Below are 21274 nucleotides of genomic sequence, written 5' to 3' on the forward strand. Positions count from 1 at the left end.
TCCTTTTCCAATGAAAGCTAATAAATTCTTCCTGATGACGCCTCTGTCTGCATCTTCCCCACAGGCCAGCGAAGAGTTCGGCAGCTGTCTGAGAACACGCGCTACTTAAGATCTCGGCTGAAGCAGATGGGCTTCATCGTTTACGGTAACCAGGACTCTCCAGTGGTACCGCTCCTGCTCTATCTACCTTCGAAAGTTGGGTAAGCAGCTCCCCAAGCAAGCGACCCATTCGGTCTGCCAATTTTGGCAGCATCCACTTCGCCCAACATGTATAAAAGAGCGTCAGGTTTACACTACAGCATCTCACATTTACACAAACCCTATTTAGTCCAATTGAAAACCATCAGCTTAGATCACTGAGCCAGCAAGAAGCAATAATATTGTGCTTCTTTGTGAGTCTTTTTTGCATCTGTGCATTGTCTTTGTGATTAAGGACAGTTTCCACTATCTGGGCACTATAGTAATTCCCTTTTTAAACTTGTGAACCTGCCCACATTTCGGGCTGCCAATAAAACAACAATGCGACCCTTACATTGGGTTACAAAGGTGGTAGCTTTGAATGCCATGTGGAAAACATACTGACTGCTTGAGAACACCCCAACAAAAGCTGCAGTCATCTCCGCTGGTGCAAAGAAGGTTATGTGGTCTTTTCAAGAAGACGTTGGACCGTAGCCATCTTGGATGGTCTAGTTGATCCATGAATCAGTGATGAGGTAAAAAAAACAAGAGGCAGAAAGAAAACATGACACGCGAGAGGCTCATCACTGCACAGGCGTTTCAGACTCCTCCAAAGATAACAGCTTCCTGGCACACCAACAAAGACGATGGCAGCTGTGAGGCCTTTAAAATCAAGCTTTCACTCTTCGTCACCGCTCTGTTCTCTTGCTGCTGTTGTCTCTGCTGACAAAGTGGAGGCCTACTCTCCTCCTCTCGCTCTCAATCTTTTCCTTCTCCATTATACCTTTGCCATTGCCTTTCTCTCCCTGTCAATCTATTTCTTTTTCTCCCACTTGGCTAATGCAAATGACAGTCCAGCTGTGCGTTTTACAATGGATTTCCCTTCACTCAAAGGGTGAGGAAAGGTAGCAGACAGTGCAAACTCCCAGTGAATAGGAATCTCGACAGCTTTACCCTGCATAATGCTTCTTCTTTAAGTTCTAGTTAGGAGGTGTCTTTGTGTTATCTAATCACAGTCTCAGTTTGTAAGGAAGATTTTCATACTAAGAGCACTGCTAGCATCTGGAAACTTGAATGCATAAAAAGTTTTTGGAAACAAGCATTAAGGCATGTAATGTTTTCAGGGTTAGCGTGAAGACTTCTACTTGTTTTATGCCATCAATCATAACATCAATGCTAAACATACAAAAAAAAAAAAAAACTGAAGCTGCAAGCTGTTCTAGAACATTTGATTGCTTGGCAGTAGTACATTGCTGGTGTTTGTGTGTCTGTGTAAACTTAAAATCCGTAACAAAGTTGTTAATCATCTGCACACAGGGAGTTCTCACGGGCCATGTTGAAGAGGAAGATTGGTGTTGTAGTTGTAGGTTTCCCAGCTACACCCATTGCAGAGGCCAGGGCTCGCTTCTGTGTGTCTGCCGCCCACACCAGAGAAATGCTTGATAAGGTAATAATTTACATCACCCAACATCTCACAGAGAGACCTATCTATCTTAAATGGTATTCTTTTGTTTTGTTTTCTTAAACTGTTAGTGTTAAACAAGTCTACTGAAATGAAAATGAGTGTTCAGGCAAGAAGAAACATCAAAAACTCTTTAAAAAGTTAGAAATCTAGTATATTTCCAAAGATTTCTAAATAGGGATGCACAATATAAAAATTCCTTATGATATAGTTTATATATGATATATGATTATTTGATACAGTAAGCTGTACTGATTGGGTCACTAAAAAGAACCGGCTCAAAAAAATTATTTGTTATGATAGAATGGAAATCAGTTGGACTACATGGTTGTGATGCATGAAACTGATTGAACACCTATTCAGCTTATTTGATTTATGGAACTTTTTTTTGACCCAAAGGAGGTTTAATGCCTCAAACATGGCACTAGGATGTGCCACAAAAGTTAAATAACTCATCTCAGATATATTCCTAATAAAAAAAATAAAAATGAAAATAGCAACCTATCTTAGCCTCACATTTCACTCCATGTCCTTCCAGGTTCTCCAGAGCCTTGATGAACTTGGAGACCACATCAGGGTGAAGTTCTCCCGTCACAGACCTTCTCATCGGCAGGAGCTGTATAATGGAACAGACTTTGAGCGGGACAGCTAATCACTCATCGTCATCACCGTGAGTGTGATGGCTTGTCCACATTGAGGGACTGCCAAGGTGTGAATACCTTGGTAATTAAAAAAAAAAAAAAAAAGTGTCTTGCTGTTCCGCACAGGACAATTATTTTTTTCACAAAAAGCAAAAAAAAAAAAGTGCAGTATTTGTTATTGCTCTTTCAGGTTTGTCCTGCTGTGAGGCATGGACTTTTGTATTTATATATTGTAAAATCATATTTAATTGTTTTTTTAACTGCCGTTTCACAGTTTTGTGAAGTTTTTTAAATTATTTTTTCCTCAGGGGATTGTGGGAAAAAGGGAGGATCCGCAACGGCTGTGTTTACAGAACATATATCAAAAGCTGCTCTAAATATATCAAATAATTAACTCCCTTAACACTGACCTACATCAAAACTCTAGACGTGGATAAGAAATCCCTTGAAGTGGCCCTATTTTTTCATCCTGCTCCTGGACTGATGAAATACCTCCATTTTTGTGCTGGATTGTGTGTTTGTGTTATCAGCAAGTGCATTAATTGAAAGAGATTGAACAAAGCTGGGTGGTTCAGACCCAGCGCTGCTCATTCATAGTCATTAAACATCCATGCATTGCATCTTGCAGATCCCAGTCCTGTAAATGTACAGTGACAGGCATTTATTTGCATTTTTTGTGCAGGAAACTACTTCTAATTATAAAACAGTAAAAAAAAAAAAAATGTATGGACTGATTGTACTTATAAATCAAATGTTTGCTTGGAAAGTTTGAAATGGTTTTGTCTCATTTGTTTGCAAATTTCAGATGCATTACTTTTCATTTGCATGATTTTAGATTTTATTTCACTCATATTTTCTTCAGAAATAAAAACATCTGGTTAACTATGACTGGGAACAAAGAATAACTTCTAATTCAAAAACAGTTACACTTTTCAAAAAGAGACTGAAAAATCTGATTCGTTAAGAGAAATCAGACTCAAAACTTACAATTTCCTTCCTTAATATTAACATGCACCTCCACATTCAGATGGTCTCTATAGAAACTGTATTTACCACAGTAAACACCAAAGCATGTAGTAATTACCTCTTTCATTTGCTGCAAAATTATTTGTGCTAATAAAAGTGTCTGCACATGTTTTACCAAACTCTCCGCTTTGAATAAGACAAAACTTGATTGTTTCGTTTGAAAGAGACGTAAAAATCGCTGTCTGCGCACAGGAGCTCAACATGCCAACTATGTTGCACACAGGCCAATATTCACCTTAAACTAGCAATTAGTAGAGAGATGCACATTCCGCAGGTGTGGGGTAACCGCTTGATTAAAGCTGGGAGGAATCAAGACCGATACATATGATATGCTACAGACAGATGGGATCTAGTTTGCACTTGTTTCACTCAAGTGTTTCAACAATGTTTGTTATTTCAAGAATACCAACACCATAGTGATGAAGATTTCTCAATGCTAAGATGAGAAACTGGTGTCTTGTAGACTAGACTCGTTGGAAAATGCGTGTTTTTGATTTCAGGGATGCAGTTCATTGTTGCACTAGAAAACATTTGCAAATAGACGGGAAAAAAAACCATTTAGCAACCAATGTTTTGTTATTATAGATGTCCAACACACAGGCATACTTTTTTTTATCACCAAATTATTAATTCTGTCTATAAATAAATACACACATTACCAATTTAAACTTGTGAAATATATATATTTTTTTAAATATGAAAATATTATTGCAATTTTAAATTTTTTTATTTTAAAATGTAATGTTATATTTTCAGTGGCAAAGCTGAATTTTCTGCAGCCATTACTCCAGTCATCAGTGTCACATGACCCTTATTATTATAACTGCTGAAAACGATTGTGCTGCTTAATATTTTTAGTCTTTACTGACACATTTGATAAACTAAAAGCATCTTTGCTGAAAAAAAGTATTAATTTCTTCAAAAATAAAAGAAAAAGGAAAAAACTGACTGACCCCAACATTTTAAATACTTTTTTGTGTGTGTGTATATATACACACACACACACACACATTCATAGTTCGCTAACTATTCTGACAGCTATAGGTAACTGCAATATCTGCTGCGGCACAAAACATGACTAGATTGACCTAGAAGAATTATATATTCTGAAATCTATCATATATTAGGCAGCAGGTTAAAACTGTGGAGGCATTTTAATGTCTGTGGTATTTTTAGTGGCATTTTCACCCCAAACCCAGGTTAATATCTGACCCTGTTGCGAAGAACATCCAGCCTTCACTATTGTCTTTGAGGTGGGGTGGCGTGGTGTAGTAGTCAAATCTGGGTCAGCAACTGAAAAATCTGAACCTTGCAAAGGATAACTCATGAGCTATCACTTCCGCAAGGTATTAAAACCCAGATTAATGATTTATTCTTTGATTATTGACGTTCAGGAATTCTAACAGCCCAACTTGGGAAAAAATCCTTGTTGTTTACAGGAAAATCAAGGACGGACGCACATTTCAGCAGAAGAGCACAAACACGCACAACAGGATGGGCCTCTCTCCATCAGTTTACCCCCACCCTGTGTGTCAGAGGGTTTAGCCGGTCTGGAGAACAGATGTCAAGTCTCTTTCCATCTCTTTTGCTACCAACACAGCAATGTGCTGCTCCAAGAAAACATCTGTCTAAGCACTGACCATCAGCAAAGGGGCCCCACGAATTGGCTCATCCGCCCTTTGAAACTTGCAAGTCTGTGTGCCACTCTAACTGCAAAAGTATTTTGAGCCCTGCCAGATTCCTCTCCCTTTTTCTACTTGATCAACAGCACTAAATGAGATCATTTTGAAATGTTACTGAGATGTGAAGTGTAAAATAATTATTTAGCTCTGCATACCACCTTTTCATCGATGCAGATTTGTTTGCTTAATCAGAAAGTAGACCGTCCAAACAAACATCTTTCAAAGTTCAAGTATTCTTGAAAAAAAAAACTCCTTTGAACCACACAATACACGTTCATGACAACAGCTTGCAAAATGTGTCGCACTTTTTTGATGTGGGCATTCAGACGCCCCATGAAGAACAAACAAATGCAAATTGTGACACATCTTGTCCCCTTCATCTCACAGTTCTGTGTGAAATTTGGAGGAGGGAAAGAAACCCTCATTAATCTTACATCACCTCTCAACTTAGAATACACAATAAGTTAACTAGCACTATAATTACTAAACAAAACCAAGCCTATAGGATTTTACAAACTGAAACCCATTAATCACTTTTAGTTAGTGTTTTAAATTAAATTAATCATGCTCAACCACTTAAGTATTTTGCAGAAATAATGTTGAATAGAGTAGAATACTTAGAAGGTTTTGAGTTAGAAGTCTAATTTCAAAATGCATGTTTTATCCAGCCGTATTTCTTAATTATAATATTAAACCGTTTGTTCAGACTTCTCTTAAATTGGTTTACTTTTGTTAATTGTGTAATCTATAGATACATATATATGTGTGTGTGTGTGTGTGTGTGTGTGTGTGTGTGTGGTGGCGGGGGGAAGGGGGGGTGTTCGATGTGTGGGTGTCAACTATTCCCCACCACTGTATTCATGAGCAACACAGGACAGATGAAGACATTTGGTGTTCTGTTGATGAGTGCACATGGGGCATGATGGGACATGAAGGGTTAAATCGGTGGGGAGGGTAAGTGACAGCAAACCAAAAGAAAAGAAAAGGGGGATATAAAAACACCAAAGGCTTCGTGGGCACGAGTCTGACTGTGTTTGTGCTGGACTAAAGACACAGAACGACAGAAGGGAACACACGGACGCGCGCACACAGTAGTATTGAGCTGTGGTGTCGTGTGTTATTTGACAGCGCGTTTTAACGCAGAAGGTGTATGTGGATACTCTTGCGCAAGAGCAGCTCATACACCCTCTTTAGCAGGGCAGCTCAGATAAGTTAGTCAGAGGAGGAACATTGGCAGGAACATTGGCTCTTGATCACATTGAAGATTGGCTTATAGTGAACTACACTTCATCCCTAAAGACGCATTGGCATTTGGAGAGGATGACAGCACTTTGCGCAACGCATAGGAGCGCAACAATGTACCCAAACCAGAAGTTTTATATTAGACGTGAAGGACAGACCACGAGAATTTGAAGTTGTTTGAACTGGGAAATTTGGATTTTCAAACATAAGAAGAATGCTTAAGGGTCTCAGAATTGTGTACTTGTGCCAGTGTACCTGAATTACCTGCGCACAAAAGTTTTTCCTCAATGAAAAAGTAAAACTTTGTATCTCAACATCTGCTTGCTTTTCCATTTTATACTAATGTTAAAGTAGAAAAGTAAATAGCTCAATGGAATCGTACACACCTTTGGAGTTTGTGGAATTTCCTTTTCTGTTTTTTAAAGGTAATTCAAGTTATTTCTGGATATCAGGATTATACCACATTTAAGAACAGGAGCTATAGATCCCTGGTCCGTTTTCAAACGTGGAGTGATTGGGCTTCTTTGAGATCATTTCTAGGCAGTTAATCTTTTTTTCCCGTGGGTATTGCTCTTCTGGACCCCGAGGTGGCTCCTCAGTGGTGTGGCGGCTCCTCGTCCGCGGCGGATCCGGAGATCGGAGTGTCTGCAGCGGCAGGAGGCGGCAGCGGAAGCCCGGCAGTGGCGCAGGGTACTAAGAGCGCGCGAGTGAAGAGAATGGTGCGGCTGGCGGCGGAGCTGCTGTTGCTGTTGGTATTCATTCTTCTGACGTTACACATCACGGTGTTGCGGAGCAGCCCGCTGCAGCACGGAAATGACACCGTGAGCTCGGAGCAGGACTCGCGGTTGGCGGAGGTGAGTTAATACTAACTCAGTACGGGTTGAATTGTATGAAAACACGTCCAGATCATATGTCTCTCCAAAATCGTGCATTAAGAAAGTAAAATCTTATTGTAAGACCATTAAGGTTTTTCACATTAATTTATTTAATAGGCTACCATAATGAGATTTTTTTGGGGTACATTTCCAGATAAATTCACAAGACAAAATAAAACACTCAATAAATAAATATCTAAATCTACTGTGTCGCCAGTACGAAAATATAATTTCATTTGACTGATTTGAGTTTATGTGCCTTATGGTAAATAAATGAAAAACATAACTTTGCAATATCTGAATTGCATCACTGCATAGATAGATAGATAGTAAATCAAACATAACATAATTATTGGTAATGTTGCACATTCATGCCTTGTTTTGTTTTTTATCTATCTAGTCAGGTTTTGAAGCATATACTGTTCAAACTGAACCGGGGTTCAGCCAAGGTCAGCGATGGTCTCTTTCTCTCTAGTTGACTAGCTGGAGGCTATCGTTTATCACCACTGGTTCATCAGTGTCACTCAAGCATCCTGTTATATTCTTGCTTTAAACTGTGCATTTGCCAAGATTAAAAAAGGAGGAAAGGCAAATATAGATCCTACATGTTCAACGCATTGGTGCACAGCATGATTGTAGCCCGTTAAAACAGAACAGGGTGACTTCAGAGCTACAGAAAATATTCTCAAGTTTAGATTTGCTTTAATGCCATTAGCCGAGATTAGACCTGGCTTTAATGAGTCTGTGCAAAAGAGTATTGCCATCTGTTTACGGTGTAAGTGCAATTCTTCCAGAGACCAGACCAAGGGTCAAGAAGGGTTTGAGATCAACAGGGCTTTGTTAGGTGCATTAAAAACCTGCGGCTGGCTTTCTGATGTATTTTTAGCATGACACTGAGATGCTTTTGTCAGTCTGCAAACATTGGCAAAACACCATGATGAATGTGTGTTTATCTATGGTGGCTCTTGAATTGGAATATCAGCAGCAATGTGATTAACCTGATCAGTTAAATTATGTCTTTTTTATTATTATACAATTATTCAACAGCTGTTTGACTATTCAGAAGCTGAAATCCAAATGTTTGTATTAACAGTCTGTTCACTGGTTTTACTGAAGTCAGTGGCTGCTAAAGGAAGTGAATGAATCCCGAGCGAGTCTTCACAGTTTAGCTGGAGGTCAAGTGTGTGGTTTTGTGTGGAGTCTTGGGACAGAACTCACTTTTCTGGGAACACGTTTATGACATACACGGCTGTTGGAAATATGTCTGGAATGTACACAGACTCAAACATAATCAGGTTTGAGGACAGTTGGGGGGAGCAGTGAGGACTGGAGGCAGAAGAGTTTGGTGATGACCAATTAAGCCTCACTGGTAGATTCTGATCTTGAAGAACATAATACACAGATGCAGTAAGAGAACTATGAGCAACAATGCAAATCTTTAAACAGTCCCCCTTTTTTAACTATGCAATCTATAGGATTTACAGTGTCATAGGCCAGCATGTTATATTTGATGATAATATTAAGATTAAGAAACGAAAAGATAATAATAATTACCAGAAATTAAATACTGTATAGGCTAATACATTAAATATTAATATTAACACATTTTCTTTCTTTTTTTCCCCTTTTTTTGCATTCATATTGAGGGAGACATGTCCTAATTAGTAGTCCTAATATTCACGGATCAGAGCAGGGTTTTCAATGACAATTTTTTTTTAACAAGAAACAAACTTGAAAATTGGGTTAAATAATTGTCCAGACAACAAGAAGGTGTATATTTCCTCGCAGATGGAACTTCATACAGGTGTCGCATTGAAAAGCCCTTGCAGTTTGTTTAGCCTTCGTTTCCTGTCTAGTCTCCAGGGAAGACCCCCTGAGAAGCTCCTAATTGAAATGCTGTCATGCTCCTTAAGCAAGGGGAATGAAGAGGAAGCAGGATGTGGAAGTAGTCTGTAATGTGACAGGGGCATCTGTATGTCAACCTTGTGTCTGTATTCCTAGTTAGAAACCCATGCGGTTTGAAGAATGGTGTGTAATGTCTTTGTAGGTTTTTGTAGGAACTGTAAAATGTTCTGTCATGACTATAGTTGTTCATGGTGTCTTAGGTCCATTTATTCCTAAAAAATAATCTCCAGCAATCTGATATATATATATATATATATATCTAATTTTTATTATTTTATTTGATCTTTTCAGTTGGATGGTAGTCTTATTTAAAGCCGCACACAACTGGCAAAGTTGCAAAAGCATTGCTTTAACAGGATGATTGATTAACAAAGTAGGTGTTTTTTTGTGATATCTCGGTGACTTCTTGTTTCTTATATATCTGGTAACCATCGAAACATGATAAATATTACATAAATGTCACTGACTTTCTTAGAACCAGCCCTTAATCCATTACCATCATGCTATTAAACACCGAAGAGTATATTGTTCATTATTTAACACGAACATGCCCATGTTGTTTTGGCAAGTTTAGTTAAATGAACCAGTTTGGAAAGCGATTCAAAGATTTTGTTTGTTGTTGACCTGAGCAACTTTTTTTTCAATAACTACTTTTTCAAAAGAGTGGCTTTACAATAGTTAAACCACTTTAAAATCAAGTAGCTTGGAAAACAATAGTTTCAAAGTAGGTTCCCCAAAACTGTTGTACGATGTTTGTTTCCTTTACATGAAGCGAAATGCATTCTACACTATACTACTGCTGTACACAGCACTCAGACAGCCAAATAAAATGGCTTGAGTGAAAAAGAGGGAGGAGAGAGAGACAAAAGATGGATGGTGCCCTTTGATCTTATTGTCTAGCTCAGTATGCATGATTACAAGCTACTTATAGCTGTCCAATTGTGGAGTAATTGCCCCCTCTGTGTGTATGTGACAGCAAACACATGCTTTGGCAGTCTGAAGGGAAAACAATTACAAACCTCTTTGACAGGGAAAAGCGTATTTTTTTGTCAGCCAGTGAGGCGCACAACAATTTGGCAATATGGGCTCCACTCTATTTCTATTTCCAGACTAGAAGAGTGCAGGACTGCAGCCAGAACTCCTCTCTTGAGGGAAGACAGAAACTAGGCTTTGACATCTCTTCAAAACATACTAAATAATTTTTTTTTTTACTTCATAAAACAGACAGGAGTTTAATTTTTGTTTGTTTGTTTTTTAGCCTCTGATCAGACAAGTGGCTGCACATATGAAACACAACAGAGGTCATGGGGTCAATATTATCTGTGGTTACAGCATTTATGTTGCCAATTGTAAATAGTTCACCTAATGATTAAAATTCTGTCATGATTTACTGGTATTTTTTAATGTATATACATAGTTATTTTTCAGAAAAGACATATTAAATTGATCCAAAGTGACAATTTATAAATTCTAAAGATTTACAAATGTTACAAAAGATTATTTCAAATAAATGCAGTTGAACTTTATTTATTCCTGAAAAAAAAGTAGCATGGTTTCCAAATAAAATATTAAGCAGCACAACTGTTTTCAACGTGGATAAAAATAAGAAACGTTTCTTAAGCACCATTAGAATGATTTCTGAAGGATCATGTGACACTGAACAAACATCTTTCAAAAACAAATAATCTCACTGACTCTAAAGTTTTTTAGCGATAGTGTATATTTCCATACTATAAGAGTAATAACAAAAAAGAAGCATAAAAATATCATGACCGTAATACTTACGATTCAAAGCCTTCTGAAGCAATACTCAAGCTGAACTCACCCCCCAAAAAAAAAAAATAATAAAAACATTACAATTACAATAAAATATTTTTTTTTTGTATATATTCTTTTAAGTAACCAGGTCAGGCTTTTGGTGAATTGTCCCTCTGTAGACTTTAAATGGTGGGCTATTATCATGGTGCTCTCTCAAGAAAGTCTCTGTTGTGTGTGTTTATATTATGGGTGATAAGGAGCAATGTAGCACCTGTGGGTAATTAGGCCATTTGAGGTGAGATTGAGTGAGTGGAGCTGCTAATGTCTCTAATCTCTCTCAGTGTAAACAAACAGTTCTGAGCTGAGCTGGATGAAACCAGTATTGTTTCCCTTGATCTCTGTCTGTAAGGTCTCTTTTGTGAACATATGGCTGGTTAAAGGGGTGTTAAAGATGTCTAGGTTGCAATCGCACCCTTCAGGTGGAAAGAAAACAAAGCTGGTGTTTAGGTAGGAATATGTAAAATAGTACCGTATTTTTCGGACTATAAGTCGCACCTGAGTATAATTCGCATTAGTCCAAAAATACGTCATGATGAGGAAAAAACATATATAAGTCGCACCGGACTATAAGTCGCATTTATTTAGAACCAAGAACCAAGAGAAAACATTACCGTCTACAGCCGCGAGACGGAGCTATATGTATTCAGTGTAGACTACAGGAGCAATGAGCAGCACTGAGCGCCCTCTCGTGGCTGGAGACGGTAATGTTTTCTCTTGGTTCGTTTCTCTCGGTTCATGTCAAATTAATTTTGATAAATAAGTCGCACCTGACTATACGTCACAGGACCAGCCAAACTATGAAAAAAAAGTGCGACTTATAGTCCGGAAAATACGGTAAGTGTTTCTTGTCATTGTCGAAAAGTTTATATCTTAAAGTCCTTGATCTTCCTGTTGATTAACTTCCTGAACATATTCGATGAACAAACCTTCCTGAAAAAAAAAATCGTTGGTTAATTACTGGTCCAACGTTGTCTACCAGCACTAACCAGGGGTGCATTCCCCAAAAGCAATTATGGTCGTAAACTCCGTCATTACCAATAGAGTTCAGTGGACCTTGCGACCATAATAAGCCAATGATGCTTTTTTGGGAAAGGCACTTAAGGTTGGCCATGACTGTCAAAACCCAGCTTATGGTCAATTTTATCAAACATCTAGAGCAACTAATGATCATAGATGATTAACTTGAACTAGCTTACGAACACCATTCCATTCTAATGCGGTCCTTCTGTCAATTAAATCTGACTGAGGCTTGCGTGAATTGAGCATTAGCCACATTTAACCACCCTCATCCATATTTACTCTATGTCGGGATGGTGCTTTTTTTCTTGCTGGAAAGTTACACAGTGTAAATATACTTCTACACTGAGTCTGACATCAATTGTAGAATGTCCCCTGAGGTCAGGGTGGAAACAAGCTGAAAATTGAGATTAATTTTTGAATCCGTGACAACAAAGAGTCAAGAATTATATACAGAGGGATGATTCACACTCAACAGCTTCCTTTGACATTTATCTTTGTTCAGAAAGTCTTTGATTATCTGTGAGCCAGCTGGTGGGTCACACAAAAACTGGGTCACAGGTTTGTTCTGATACAGCAGGGAAGAACTATATGCAAATAAAAACAAAAAAATGCAACTTGCATATATAGTTAGCATGATAAAAATCATTTAAAAGGGAAAATATATTTCTGAAATGTTGGGGCAAAAACCAATTGGTCTAATTTTCTATGGTTTCTGTTATTGTTTTATGCAGAATAATGTCAATGCAGAAAGCAGTTCCTCCGTTCAGTTGAGGCTGGGTGACAAACAGTCCCGAGTGCCTCATATTTCACCGTCTCAGCCCTGGGTTCAGAGTCACGGGACAGGGGGCAGCCTGCAGAGAGATGGACCAGGGGCTTTTCTGCTGGACCTGCAGAAGTTCCCTGATCTTTCCAAAGCTGATATAAATGGGCAAAACCCCAATATTCAGGTAGGAAGATGCTCAGAATCCATGTGTTTTCCTAAGATTTACCAAATCACTTGCAATGTTCACACGTGTCCACATAATATATTTAGTATTCATGTATAATACGTTTTTTTCACATAATAAACACATTGTGTAGTCTTTGTATAATCTATATATTTTGGTTAAAAAAAGACAGTAAGAACAGTAATATTGTGAAATATTTACATTTAAAATAACATTACTATATTTTCATATATTTAAAAACAATTTTTTTTTTTTTTTGTGTGATGCAAAGTTGAATTTTCAGCATCATTAATGCAGTCTTCAGAGTCCCATGATCCTTCAGAAATTATTGTAATATGCTGATTTGCTCAAGAAACATTTCTTATCATTATCAATGTTGAAAACATTTGCTGCATCATATTTTTATGTAAACTGTGATTCGCTGTCATTCAAAAGTACTTTTTTAAGTATTTAATACTTTTATTCATCAAAGACACACTGAATAAATCAAAAGTGACAGTAAAGACAATGAAATGCTGTTCTTTCTATGAATCAAATAATTCTGAAAAAAAAACAGACAACTGTTTTCAACATTGATAACAATAAAAACCATTATTAATAATTGAGCACCTATAATAATGGATAAAATCTGATTGTTTTCCTATCCCATTGGCAAATAATTTTTAAGCACAAATCTAACAAAATAACTATTTGCAAATGAGGTAAGAAAGAGACTTAGAATTTGGGTAAATTAAATGTATATAAAATTTAAGAAAAAACAAAATAATGAAAGATACTGTATATTCTCTAATTATTTTACACATTTTGCTTCTCAAAAAAAATTATCTAGGTTTTAACCATGGCTAGATTTTTGTATTAGTCAACAGGTTAAAAATATTTGTTAAGAAATTTTTTTTGTTGTTGTTTTGTTTTTTTGCTGTGGACAAACAGAACGACTTTTAAAGGAGACACGGCTGACCAAGCACAAGTAAAATCTCAGCAAACAGAAAGTGTCAGAAAGCCCTGATGCACATCAGCACTTCTTTTCAAGAAGAGAGCCTTTTGGTCACCCTGCTTTCTCTCTCTTTACACACACACACAAACACACAACCTCTAGCATTCACCTAGCCGAGTCTTAGTAACCACAATCACCTGCACAGCACTGGCTGCCAACTAATCCACCACAGGCCTGATCTACATCAGAAGTTAAAACGTGAATCTTAACCAGGAATGGTCAATATGTTTTAATATGGTTAATGTGTGAGTGTGTGTGTGTATGTGTGTGTGTGTGTGTGAGAGAGAGAGTCTCGAGGGTGGGGGGTGAGGGTATGGGTATCTTTGATCCAAAGTATCATCTGGCTTTCATGGTCTTAAGGAGGCTGAGAGGCCCTTTGAACTTGATGTTTAGGTTGAGAGAGCGAGAGAAAGAGAGGCTATAGAGGGGAGCCCACCCCTTGCCCCAATCTGGGAGGCACATGTGTTACTGGTGGGGTGTTGGGGGGGGGGGGGGGTGTCACTGCAGAGTGGCAGCTTCTCAGAGCGAGTCACGGAGCATGACCATGACCTAAGCCAACGTCCATCTGGACCTCCAGAAGATCATACTACACCTCACTGTTTGATGTTCCACAAAAACCCTCTCTCAGAACAACAAACACCCTTGGTCTGTATGATTATTCTCAACATGTGCAAGTAAACAAATTAGATTTGCAATAAAATGGACCGATGCAGACTGCAGTGTTTGATTTAGTTTTATGTTTGTGAAATGTTTCTTACAAAAGGAAATTATTGGAGGTATGATAGAATCAAATGGTACTACCATATTACTTTATGTATTTATAATATATCTATAAAAAATATTCTCTCAGTACAGTAATTGTATATACAGGGTATATAAATAAAATAAAAATTAAATATAATAAATATATAATTTAATAATAATTTTAATTTATATTATCAGTTTATGTATACCCTTGAACAGCCATGTGTATGAATGAATATTTATTTAAATCAAAATTATATATATATATATATATATATATATATATAGTGTGAAAATATTATCAGACAAATCATAAATACAATCAAATCAGTATTAATATTTGTTGCAATTTCGAATATATTTCTCAGTTTTCTCTATTTTAATATATTTTTTAAAATGTAATTTATTCCTATGATGTAAAAGATGAATGTTCAGCATCATTACTCCAGAAATCATTCTGATATACTGTTAAAACTTCCTATTATTACTAATGTTGAAAACAGCTGTGCTGCTCAATATTTTGGTGAAAACAGATTCTTTTTGAATAGAAAGTTCTAAAGAACAGCATATATTTGAAAAATATTTTTTTGTACCATTATTGATGTCTTTACTGTCACTTTTAATCAATGTAATTTGTCCTTGATTAATAGAAGTATTTTAATTAAGGATTATTTAAGTAAGCATGAATATCTTAATTCATATTATATATTTGAGGTAATAAACCCCTGTAATAATAATAATAATTGAAATTTGCCTGATTAAACATGTCTAATGATGGTATCCTTTAAAATATTTAGGTTACCATAGAAGTGGTGGACAGCCTGGAAAGTTTGGAGCCAGAAAAGGGAATACGCAAAGAAAACAAGCCTGGCAGGGCAACTCCTAACTGGAGGAACTGGTGGCAGCACTCGTCTTCCTCGTCCTCATCTTCCGTGTCCACCCCAAAGGGGCCCGACGAACAGGATTACCCCTACGAGAGCAACAAGGAGGACAGCAACTTCGTCAAACCACTTGGAGACTGGGAGCGGAGAGGGTCTGCTGGCACAGGGAGCAGATCCCAGACTGAATATGGTGCGTTGCAGACAAACATGTGTATGTCTTAATGAAGGGCTCTGCAAAGCATAAATATGGCTCTGCCATGAGGTGATGCAATCTGTAATTTACTCGTCAGAAGATTTACGCTGTCACTAAAACAAGGACATTGCTTCTTAGGGAGTATGTGATTCTAGGGTGCTTCCTGTAAGAGACAGATTCATGTGTGGCAGAGTCTGTCTACATGACAGAAAACACTCCTGAACATCAAAGCAGGAGAGAGAGAGAATCCAGATCTTTCCTTCAGTCTAATAGCTCTCTTTCTGTCTTTTTTGTTAAAGTGGAGTTAAATGAGTGAATGTGTGTTGCTGTCAGAGACTGCACTTCCTTTCAAACGCATTCTTACCCTGTCACCACTTGCCTAAACACTTTTGCTTGAGAGGAACTCTCTTTGAATTATGTGTTAAGGTAAGACCAATCCAAAGTTAAAAATTCTCTATATAAATGTTCCTCATGACTAACACGTGGTCTTTAGTGGCCGTGACTCATTCTTGAGGGTTTGCCATATCTGCCCTTGATTGGTTCATTCATTTCCATTAGCGGTGTGTGGGGAGCTGTGGCTCGTGTGGGTTTCAGACATGTTGTTGCATGTGAGTTGGCCCGCACTCGACTGTGACCACGCAGTTTAACGGTGCTGAAAGCAATGTTGTGTTTTTAAGACCAAAGGTCTTTGTTTTTCTCTTATCAGGGAATATAGATTGTGGTGGCTTGGTTGGTTTGTGTGTATATACACTACCAGAAAAGTTTGGAATTATGTAATGACCAAACGAAATGTTAAACAAATAAAAACTTCCTTATAATTTAGTCTTTTCAAAGTAGCCACCCTGCTTTTCTTTCATTATCTGATTGAAGAAGGAAAAAAGTAGTTTAAGAAGTTTAAAAAGTAGTTGGAAATTGGCTTGGCTCGGCTTATTCATTCAATTACTCCCATGTGTATGAGCCAATTAGAGAGGTATGCTAATGATAAAGGCCAGCAGACAGAGTTTGAGTGCCTCAGGTATTTGAAACATAAGGTCTGTATTAGAACTATGCAATGGGACAGTAGAACATAACCTGTAATTGAAATCATGTCATAACACTCAAGTGTCAGTGAATGTGTGAAATTTAATATATGACAACAACGAAGATTTTTTTAATCGCGATTAATCGCACGATTGTCTGCGATTAATTGCAATTAATCACATTGTTTTGCACAAAACTAATGCATTCAAAAGTAGTGTATTGTGCACTTTTTTCATTGAAAAGTAGGCCTACTGCTATATGAACAAAAGTGCAATAACATTTGGTTTGCAAACACTTTACACAAATAAGGTGCTTTTTTACAGCAGTATTCCTTTTACATAGTAGCAGTTAAAATATTTTAAATCTTAACTTATAACATTAAAGTAATTAAATTAAATATTAAACAAGCTATTTGTCACTGCCAAGACATTAACATTTTTATAGAAAATATTTTATAGTTTGTTATAGAAAAACAAGTTATGCTCAGAGTCCAGAGCCTTGATCATAACATTATAACAGGCACCTCCCTGTTAGAGACCTGCATGTTCGCGGTACCCATCGCAGCAGAGTGTGGTGCGGGACAACACTTGATGTGTGGGTAGAGACTCGTGTGTGCGAGATGCGGGAGAATAATTAGGGTGTGCTTACACTAGGCAATCTTAACCCCCAAAGCCTGGTTCATTTAACTAGTGTGATCGCTCCGTTTAGCAGTCCCTGGCTCGGCTGGAAGAGGTGGGCAAGAGTGCGGTTCAGTTAAATAGAGATGAGTGAGTGTGAACGCTAACCGTGCCGGAGCGCAGATCTTCTGATACATGCTGCATGATTGCGTGAATATTTCTAAGCGGTAAAAGCAATAGATGTGTAAAGCAATATATTGTGAGAGGACCGCGTCCCATACGACTCAAAATAATAAACCACAAAATGCCCTCCACTGTGCAGAGCAAGCTATTCTCTGATGACTTCACGTGCTGTCGGAAACTTCCTGTTTCCCATTTATCAAGTCGTGATTACGAGCTCTTTTGCATTCTTTTCTGTTAAAACTAACAGTGGACAGTGGTTGGTGAATGCTAATGTTTAGCCTAAATAATTTGATCGCATCCCCTCCTGTGATCCATGATTTGTCTGTATGGGTATTCTGAGCCAGTGGGCAACAGATTTTCATAATAATAATAATGCGTTAACTTACCCAGCCCTAATATAAATATATTACCTCTATTATAGACTACATAGACGGGGACGGTGACTGGAGTGGTTGGGCGCCATGCAGCGTATCCTGCGGAAATGGTAACCAGAAGCGGACCAGATCATGCGGCTATGCCTGCACAGCCACAGAGTCACGGACATGTGACATGCCCAGCTGCCCAGGTAAGAAAGGCTTTCTTTGAACCATCCTTTGGAAGTTGTACAAGCAAAGTTCTGTTCCCAGATAACCAAGTGGCATATGCAACCAAAACATACTTTGAAATAACGTCACTGAATGATCCACTTTCTTATGTACAGGAATTGAAGATGCTTTCAAGACAGCAGCGACAGAAGTCAGCCTTCTTGCTGGCACTGAAGAGTTTAATGCAACTGAGCTCTTTGGAGTTGGTAAGTTTTTTGTAACTTAACACCACTTGGGTAACCAGTCACTAAAAAGCAAGCAAAACTAGTTCCTAACTCTATAATTTTACCCTTTTAACTCTATATTGTGCCAAATTCACGCAGAGAGAAAGGAATATATATTAGCTTTCTAATACACCAATAAAACCTTCTAGCTTACTATCCTAAATGTAGGAAAACCTATAATAAATAAGATTTCTTGAATTGGTAAATGCTTCTTACATACCACAACGATGCTACTGCATCCACAGTTCTACTGTTGTAGTCTTGCTCTTCAACAAATGAGCCAGTTCTTTCAGTAAATCAAAATCAAACAGCACAACTTGTGTAATTCATACATGAATATGACCTTACTAGTTGTACTGTATGGTTTTGATTAATTAAAAAACAACTCATAAGATAGGTTCATTCAGGAATCCGAACAATTTTATGTGCTGTTTTAAGTCAATCAAAACCATAGAGCATGACTAATGTGTACCAATTCCCGATCAAATGAGTCTTTAAAGTGCCCCATTATGCCATTTTCAGGTTCCTAATATTGTTTTGGGAGTCTCATACAACATGTTACATGCATGCAAGGTCAAAAAACACTTTAGTTTTCTCATAATATAAATTTTCAGTTGGCGGCAGGCCAACGTAGAAACATAGGTGGGCATTAGGAAAATGTGTTACCCAATGACATGTACCCCTAACGAAATTGCGATTCAAATTCCTGATTTCCAGATGACTCGGTTAGGTGAATCAGACTTTTTTTTTTTTTTTTAATAACATTATTTACAGTGCACTATTAGCTTCATATCTTTAAAGATAGCTTACATTCACATACAGCTACATTACACACTGGATAAAAAGGCAATATTCAAAATGGCATTAAAGGGGCACTTTAAGCACAAAACATACTTTGTGTTTGTATGCATATGCCAGCGGTTTTAGTCGACACATGCACTCTAGAGAGCTTTATCTTTGTCCAGCATTTGTTTTTCTCCAGAAGTTATGACCAATACAAATGTCTTTGTACTCTTTTAAACTGAAGTTGCTGCTATCCTATAATCCTTGTCAATGCGGCCGTACGTCAATGCAGTCTCCGCTATTTTGTTGTTGCTGTTGTTCCGTCTCTTTGCATTAGTTTTTTTACTGTGAAACAATGGCCCAGACCAGTTCTGCTACCTTGTGGAACAACTGATTAGTGCAAAACCACGTCAATATGCATGTGTGACCTGCACATACTTTACAAAAATGAAAAAAAAAAAAAAATGGATGGTGCATGTACAGTATGTTCGTACTATTTTGGTGATGAAATTTGCTTATGCGCACTGTAGGCAGACCCTTGCTTATCCGTAAAAAAACTAAGTATACTTTGGCCTTTATGAACAATCTATTTTTAGTAAATCAAACACATACAAATTGAAACTTAATGTGTTATGCTGAATTTAAGTTCTTTCATTTATAAAATAAATTATTTAGTGTTTTAATATTCATATTTTTTTTGTATCTTAATATTCAGTGAATTCTTGTAGTTTTTAAAATATTTCTTCATCAAAAGTACTAAGCGAATAATCATCGGAACTATTACGGAATTAAAATTCCTTTTATCTCTAGCCATCGACAGTACTGTATATATGTGATTCTGATTGAGATGTTGGATACTCTTCCTCAGATACAGACAGTTGTGAACGTTGGATGAACTGCAAGAGTGAGTTCCTCAAGAAATACATGAGCAAAGTGGCCAACGACCTACCCAGTTGCCCCTGCTTTTACCCAACAGAGGTGGCCTACAGCAGCGCAGACGTCCACGATGCCACCACAAAGCGCAAGTTCCGCTGGAAGGATGCCAGCGGACCAAAGGAGAAGCTGGAGATCTACAAACCCACTGCTCGCTATTGCATCCGCTCCATGCTAACGCTGGAATCCACCACACTGGCGGCCCAGCACTGCTGCTATGACGACAGCATGAAGCTCATCACACGAGGCAAAGGGGCCGGAACGCCCAACCTCATCAGCACAGAGTTCTCCGCTGACCTGCATTACAAAGTGGACATCCTACCATGGATCATCTGCAAGGGTGACTGGAGCCGCTACAACCAGGCTCGAACTCCTAATAATGGACAGAAATGTGCAGAAAACCCTCAGGATGAGGACTACTACAAACAGTTTGAGGAGGCCAGAGAGTTTTGAGCTGATGATAGTATGAACTTTCTAAAACAGAAGCAGAACTCATTTTGAAAACTGGCTGTGTGATTAAACAGGACTTGCTATGAGAAACAGATGGCACAGCCAACAACAAGCACAGAAGATCTTCATCCTTCAGAACCTATGGTTGGTCTTTTCAAGGTGTTTTCATGGAAATAATAATACCAAAGTAACTCATTTGGTTCTCTTTGTATCATTTATCTATATTACTTTGGTATCAGATTTTTTTATAAGGAGTAAAAGGGAAAAAAACTAAAGGGAAGTCATATCAGGAATCACCCAACCAATGATCAGCTGACAGCGAGAGAACATGCAGTGGGAAGCCCTCTCCTCAGGAATCTTTGGACAGATTTAAGGATATCGGATACAGTATTCAGGTTCCTGTGTAAACATGCATATATTTGTCTAGTTGGATGAACAGAGTTTCTATATAATGTCCTGTTGTATCACTTTTCCTTTTTTGCTAAAAACAAAACAGTCCTGCATAATTCTTGCAAAATATTTATTGAGTCATAGTTATGTGTCAATGGTAGGGTTTGTGCATATAGATGTATGGACACATTTTGTGTGCTAAATAAATAGTCACATTAACCATCAAATGTCACAGACCCTCAATGTGTAAGATTTGCAGGAGATGATTCCATAGGAACTGCATAGGTTGAAGGGACCTTCTCTGACAGTCAAATAAGATCCGTCTTCAGATATTAAATACTAAGCCATTTCTCAAGACTCTTGTTTGCTCTATCCAGAAACAGACCTAAGCTCTGCTTTTGATGTCGGATGCAAAATACCAATAACAATAACAATCCTAGGTCAAAATTTGACCCGTACAGTGACATAATAACAGACATGTAG

The 21274-nt window shown here is 37.8% G+C and overlaps 2 protein-coding genes across 4 annotated transcripts in view; both read left to right on the plus strand.

Moving 5' to 3' along the window:
* The window catches only part of LOC132110548 (serine palmitoyltransferase 3-like), a 28250-nt gene extending 25196 nt beyond the window's left edge, over positions 1–3054 (plus strand). The window contains exons 10-13 of one of the 3 annotated variants that reach the window (XR_009424659.1): positions 65–200; positions 1495–1624; positions 2178–2348; positions 2589–3054. Coding sequence is in view for 2 of the 3 variants with exons in the window: in XM_059517254.1 (XP_059373237.1) it covers positions 65–200; positions 1495–1624; positions 2178–2291 (380 nt within the window). In the remaining variant the exon portion in view is untranslated. Of the gene's footprint in view, positions 1–64; positions 201–1494; positions 1625–2177 lie in introns of all 3 variants that reach the window. The other 2 variants (XM_059517254.1, XM_059517252.1) reach the window with 2 other exon arrangements.
* Positions 3055–6254: 3200 nt separating this feature from the next.
* On the plus strand, positions 6255–21032 carry LOC132110554 (isthmin-1-like). The gene is made up of 6 exons (XM_059517264.1): positions 6255–7084; positions 12580–12795; positions 15331–15604; positions 17849–17992; positions 18128–18217; positions 19887–21032. The coding sequence occupies exons 1-6, from the start codon at positions 6947–6949 to the stop codon at positions 20402–20404; spliced, it is 1380 nt and encodes a 459-aa protein (XP_059373247.1). The 5' UTR covers positions 6255–6946; the 3' UTR covers positions 20405–21032.
* Positions 21033–21274: the final 242 nt, after the last annotated feature.

This window comes from Carassius carassius, chromosome 30, assembly GCF_963082965.1.
Source record: "Carassius carassius chromosome 30, fCarCar2.1, whole genome shotgun sequence".
Classification (NCBI taxonomy): Eukaryota; Metazoa; Chordata; class Actinopteri; order Cypriniformes; family Cyprinidae; genus Carassius; species Carassius carassius.